General features: G+C 41.4%; 1 protein-coding gene across 1 annotated transcript in view; it reads right to left on the reverse strand.

The window, feature by feature from the left end:
• Positions 1-4,006: 4,006 nt before the first annotated feature.
• The window catches only part of LOC107691361 (OTU domain-containing protein 5-A-like), a 6,964-nt gene continuing 4,189 nt past the window's right edge, over positions 4,007-6,781 (reverse strand). Inside the window, exons 4-9 of the mRNA XM_016489929.1 lie at positions 5,710-5,866; positions 5,452-5,600; positions 4,836-5,021; positions 4,548-4,755; positions 4,363-4,461; positions 4,007-4,282 (exon numbers count right to left, since the gene is read on the reverse strand). Coding sequence (XP_016345415.1) covers positions 4,161-4,282; positions 4,363-4,461; positions 4,548-4,755; positions 4,836-5,021; positions 5,452-5,600; positions 5,710-5,866 — 921 coding nt within the window. The 3' untranslated portion in view covers positions 4,007-4,160. The remainder of the gene's footprint in view (positions 4,283-4,362; positions 4,462-4,547; positions 4,756-4,835; positions 5,022-5,451; positions 5,601-5,709; positions 5,867-6,781) is intronic.

Here is a 6,781-nt window from a genome sequence, read left to right on the forward strand (position 1 = left end):
GCTAATATTAGTCTGTTTCTCTCTTATTCCGAGGTCACCGTAGCCACCAGATCCAGTCTGTATCCAGATCAGATGGTCACTGCAGTCACCCGGATCCAGTACGTATTCTGACCAGATGGTGGATCAGCACCTAGAGAGGACTTCTGCAGCCCTGAATGTCAGCGGAGATCAGGACAACTAGATGACCCACAAAAACAGATCCCCAGTGAGGACCTTGTCTCCTAGACGGCCACCGGGACAAGACCACAAGAACCAGTTGAGTCCTCTGCACAATGTGACATTGCTGCAGCCTGGAATTAAACTGCTGGTTTCGTCTGGTCAGAGGAGAACTGGCCCCCCTACTGAGCCTGGTTTCTCCCAAGGTTTTTTTCTCCATTCTGTCACCGATGGAGTTTTGGTTCCTTGCTGCTGTCGTCTCTGGCTTGCTTAGTTTGGGGCACTTAATTTCCAGCGATATCGTTGACTTGATTGCACAGACACTATTTAAACTGAACTGAGCTGGATGATGACATCACTGAATTCAATGATGAACTGACGTTTACTGAAAATTGAGTGTTTGCTATTATCATTTTGCATTATTGACAGAATATTTTCCTAATTAATGCTGTACAGTTGCTTTGACACAATCTGTATTGTTAAAAGCGCTATATAAATAAAGGTGACTTGACTTCTAAACCATATCTGACAAATCATCGTGGAATAAAGGATGGTTTGAAAAAGCATGTGGCCAAACAAAGCTTCGGAAGCCTGTGGCATATAAGAGTAGAATCAACCTGGGATCAGTACAATTCTATCTAATCTGATATAATCTCATCTAAATTAATTTGTGCCAATGAGACCGCAACTCGTGTCATGTAGCCTATAGCTTGGTCAACGGATTCACATATTGATCAATAATATAAAATACACAAAATATGTGATCATACTTAATAATTGACGTGGGTAGTTGAAAAAAAATATTTTGGGTGAGGTTACCTTTATGTTCTGTTAGGGGTCTCTGAGACCCCAGCTATAAAACCATGATTAAATGTCCTACTGACGTGCCCTCGAAGTGACTGAATAATCATTTTCCTTTTATTATGCATCAGGTGGGATCTTGAAGCGCCAATTTTTTCGCATGACGTTCGAAGCTTCAAACGTCATCAATCACGTGTGTTGCCAAGTCCGCGGTTTTCCCGCGGAATTGGGCTACTTTTAGTTCAGACTACACAAATTTTTGTCGGTTACGACAGTCCCTGTGTCAGATTAAGCTATTTTGACTCATAATATCTTGTCGTGTCCTGAACAAGAAACATGTCAGACTATATGATGCTACCTGACCATTCATCGCATGCCGTCATTAACAACGTGCGTGCTGTCATCAATAGCGCAAGACAAGACAGAAGGTGCTGCTATGAGCGTAAACAAACAATGGCTAGCAAACAATGTGTTTTGCCCTGTCTTGTCAGAAAAGTCCAAAAGAGAAAGAAACCCTGACAATGGACACAAATCTGTATGGCATGAAGAGGATATGGACTCTCAAAGTGAACTGAGGTAAAATAGTTTTTATTTTAACTTTTTTCACTGTGTCGCGGTAGTCCCATCATAAATGCAGGAGTATTGTTGTCGTAGCTCCACGAACATTTTCCTGCATTGTAAAATTACACCTAGCAGGACCAATACCATTGTCTCCCTTTCATTTCGGCATGTTTGAAAGCTTGTACAAAGGCACTTCTGTGCTCCTATTGGCCAGTGTCATAGCAGTGATGGAACTTGTCGTGTATGACGGGAAAAAAATTAAATATGCTAGTCTTTCTGTGTTGACGTCGTGAAGCATGGCAGAGGTGTCGTGCACTATGACACACTAGACGAGATGAAACGATTGAATTGTGCGTCCCAATGCCCATTGTCTTATACGAATCCCCATGAGACCCTACGTCAAGCAGATCGTGGCAAAATCGGGCTAAAATCGTGTAGTCTGAACGGGGCTTAACACTATTGTGTGGGTTGTTTTTCATGTCCGCGGGTTGAAGCTACCCCAATAACGTGATATTTATCCCCAGGAATGCGAATTTTACCAGGGGAACCCCAGCAAAAACGTGTACTTAATGAAAATTCTGTAACATAGTTTGGTTAAAATTTCTCAATGGTAATGTAAAACAACACCGTTTTTACCCTGTCAAATACAGCTCTTTTCAGAGCAAGCTGTTTTCTTGCATGCTGCTTTAAATGCAAATGAGCTCTGCTGACCACACTCCTCTCTTCCGAGCCGCTCTCTGAGAGATGGTAAACTTTAGCCGCATTCATCGTGAAACTTGCTAATAGCACGTGATTAGGAACGGCGATTTGTAAAGATTCATTAAAAAAACCTTACACTCACTTCTGGACGTGAAGCTGAATCACGAATGATTTGCGCAAAGATAGACGCATTTAGGTTGATCCTGAGGGGGGGGGGGGTGGCTCAGATGTTGGGAGTAAATGATGACTGCTATGTTCAATCATTATTACATCCAACAACAAAACACCTCAGTCGCTTTGGAGACATTCTTGTCTTCATCTGCTCCGGTGGTGAAACAATGGCGGATTGATGACAGCTCACTCAGGGCGGGTCTAAGGTAAAGCGCCAGTCCAGTCTGTGCTGAAACGCTAGTGTCAATCAAACAATCGTGGGAGGGCCTGGGTCTGTGTGACGTCACACAGACAGGCATCTGAGATCGGCTCAATTTGAGAAAGGGGAAATGATTTAACGAGATTAAAAAAAAAAAACACTGGGTGCATCTTTATCATTATAGGGTGGTTGGGTACACACACTGCCAACACACATTTCAGTTCAAACAGCTTGTAAAAGTGCATGTGGCATCCGATGACCCCTTTAAGAAGGAATAAAGCACTGGTGAGCTCTACAACATCAAAATGCCTGGAAGACCACGGAAGACAACTAAAGTGGATGATCGCAGAATCCTTTCCTTGGTGAAGAAAAAACCCATCATAACATCAACAGAAATCAAGAATACTCTGAAGGAGGTAGGCACATCATTGTTAAAATCTACAATCAAGAGACGCCTTCACGAATGTAAATACAGAGGGTTTACAACAAGGGGCAAACCACTGGTAAGACAAGAACAGGAAAGCAAGATTAGACTTTGCCAGAAAACATCTAAAAAAGCCTCCCATGTTCTCGAATAAGATTCTTTATACTGATTAAACCAAGATTAACTTGTACCAAACTTAAGAGGGAAGAGAAAAGTATTGTGAAAGAAAGGAACAGCTGACGATCCAAAGCACACCACATCAAGTGTCAAACATGGTGGAGCAGTGTTATGGCATGGGCATGTATGGCTGTCAATGGAACGGGCTCACTGGTGTTTATTGATGATGTAACTGCTGATAGAAGTATGAATTCTGAGGCAAAGAAATGGAATATTCTCCAAGTCAGTCGTCTGATCTCAATCCAATAGAGCATGCTTTTCAGTTACTGAAGACAAGACTGAAGGCAGAAAGACCCACAAACAAGCAGCAACTCAAGGTGGCAGCAGTGAAGACCTGGCAAAGCATCTCCGGGGAGGAAAGGTGATGTCCATGGGTTCCAGACTACAGGCAGTCATTGACCACAAAGGATTTTCATCAAAGTATTAAAATTGTGCTTATATATAGACATATACGTATATGTTTATATACAATTTATAAATTTATATAGCTACACAATATTTACAATTTGTACTTTACTCAAAGAGATATACATGTGGATATGTGATATATAGTATGTTATGACGTTAGTTAGATGTCTAATATTAACTAATGAAACCTCAATTTTCACTAAAAACCTTTAAATAACCAAAACCTGCAGCTTGCAGTGCTGCATTGGTCGATATTGAAAAATTAGGGGGGAAAAGCAAAACATTTTCAGCATTCTTAAACTAATTAGTATAATTTATTCTGCTCAAATAATGAAAACACCTGATAATAATAAACAGTTGAGATGATATTTTTAATATTAATTTTACAATGTTTATTTAAACATGCCTAACTAGGTCCATGAAGCTTAATGAAATTAAGGAAAATGAGTTAGCCAAAAAAAAACAAAAATACAGTGGTATTTATAAAGAGGGGAGAGGAAGAAACATTGGAAGGTGTTGAAATATAGAAATGCAGCTGTGCTGCAAGTTGTGCTGTCCAATATATCAACTGCAGTCTGGAGAAGATTCTCTGTGCATTGCATTTTTCTTCAAGCTGTCGAGGTATTCTTGTTGTGAAGCAGCCAGAACTGAGGCCAGAACGTCATCGTCTTCCCAATCTGTTAAACCTAAAAATTAAAACGTCCAGCTAATTAAATAAGCTTGTATAGATCAACAAGCATTTATACTGAAGCACGTAATGCCTTACCGAAGGCAGTAGGTGACATCTCCTGCATTAGAGTCCTGTAGCCCAGGCTTGGGTAAAGAGACACCAGGGAAGAGTTGGCAGAAGACTGATGACTTGGACCTTGAAAAGAAGTCCAGGAAGAACCAGTTAGTAAGCAAGAAATGTGCATTAGTGTAAACAAAGAAAACATACATACACATACAGACCTGGGGCACATGGTGACGGGGGTTTGGGAAGAACCAGCGAAGCTCCAGCTGGAGAGGGAGGTTTGACAGGGGGTTCAGGATGAGCCGGGCCTGGATGCTCTGGAGAGGGGGCAGAGCTGCGCTGGCGGGGAGACCGGCATCCCCAGTCCTCAAAGCCGCTGGATGTGGCAGCTGTGGCAGAACTGCAGGTGGCACTAGCTTTACGAGGCTGAATGGAAAAGCAGAGAGGGAAATGTTTCAAAGTCGTTTAAATTTGCTTTGATTAGGACGGCTGGGATGGTTTCATACCTGTCTTGCTTGCTTCTCTTGGTCCTGAAGCCACTGCAAGTAGGACTCACGAGCCACCTGCTCCTCGATGGCCTCATTGGTGGCCTCCCAATCTGTTGCTCTTTTTTTGTCCTCCAGCATCTGCTGCTCAATCCAAGACTCCTCAGACGTCTTAATAGCGTTTTTCATGAGACACTGGTCAGCGTACTACACAGAGACAAAATAACAGATATTAAACCAACAGTTAACCCAAAAATTAAATGTACTCACCCTCAGGCCATTAAATATATAGATGAGTTTGTTTCTTTTTTGAAAATGATCTACATTCAGCATTACATTATGCTCATCAATGGATCCTCTGCAGTGAATGGGTGCCGTCAGAATGGGAGTTCAAACAGCTGATAAAAACATCACAACAATCCACAAGTAATCCACACAACTCCAGTCCATCAATGAATGTCTTGTGAATTGTTTATTAGCTGTTCAGCTCTCACTCTGATGGCACCCGTGCACTGCAGAGGATCCATTAGTGAGCTAAATTTCTGAAGAAAACCCATCCACATCATGGATGGCCTGTGGGTGAGTACATTTTCAGCAAATTTTCATTATTGACTGAAAAATCACTAATGAATATTACCCCTGGTTTGAAGGAGGGGAGGCCCAGCCCCACCCCAACACTAGCCTTGTAGGGATTCACTACAGAGTTATAATGGATGTTCTTGTGGTAACTGACACGTATCGGCTCATCATCATTCTCTTGGATGCCATGGAACGTGTTTATTGGCTCTGGAAAATGGGAGTTTTCAAATAAAATTAAAACATATTTCCTCTTCTATCCTAAAATATACCACTGACAGCCAATAAGACACCAGGAATTCAACAGACATTGACTAACCTATGCCATACTGGTAAACCTCCACTGGCCGGTTGTACATTTCTGCCATGGCCTGCATCTCAATGTGGTTCCCATGACAGTTGTTCTTCCTCTTTCTGTTAATGTATGTGGTAAAGTCCTCTGTGACATAACTGGAGAAGTAATCCGCGTTTTTCGTCTGCAATGTAAGTATAAACAAAACAATCAAAACTGCACCTTGTTTGATAATTAAAAAGGGTAAAATTCACAATTCAAAGTTAACTATATTGTAAATGCAAATCATTTATTCTTAAATCAGGGATGTGATTTTTCTGTATTTTCCGACCTCAGAAGAACGACCCATGTGATTCGTGTAGATCTGAGGTTTTTTTTTTTTATGGGGGTTAATGCATGATGATTGAAATCGCGCAAATGGCCTTAAGCAATTAACTAAATAAACCGCGAAAAGATTGTTTTCTAAAACATCATGGACGGAATGGTCCAGAGAGCGCTGCACGAGCTCGTGGCGCCATCTGCAGGACAGTTAAAAGCGTTCAAGTGATTCAAAGCGCCAAATGCGAGTAGAATCAGCGCTGAAACGTGTTACTCGACCCCGTGACTTTTTATGAATGGCGGTGAGAATTTGAGATTGCTAGTAGTGCTGTCATAAAATTCGCAACGGTTGTGATGTAATTATATAATACAGTCATGGCCAAAAGTTTTGGCAGTGACATACATTTTGTGATTTGCAAAGTTTGCTGCTTCAGTATTTGTAGATTATTTTTCCACGTTTCTATGGTATACTGAAAAACAATGATAAGCATATCATAAGTTTTAAAGGCTTTTATTGGCAAAAAAATATAATGAGTCAATATTTACAGTGTTGACCCTTGTTCTTCATAACCTCTGCAATTCGCTCTGGCATGCTGGATATTAGCTTCTGGGCCAAATCCTGACTGATGGCGATCCATTCTTGCCTTATTAGTTCTCAGTTGATCACAATTTGTGGACTTCTGCTTGTCCACTTGCCTTTTAAAGACTGACCACAGTTTCTATATGGGATTGAGATCCGGGGAGTTGCCTGGCCACGGATCCAAAATTTCAGTGTAATGAT

Source organism: Sinocyclocheilus anshuiensis, unplaced genomic scaffold, assembly GCF_001515605.1.
Source record: "Sinocyclocheilus anshuiensis isolate Anshui unplaced genomic scaffold, SAMN03320099.WGS_v1.1 scaffold1154, whole genome shotgun sequence".
In the NCBI taxonomy this organism is placed as follows: Eukaryota; Metazoa; Chordata; class Actinopteri; order Cypriniformes; family Cyprinidae; genus Sinocyclocheilus; species Sinocyclocheilus anshuiensis.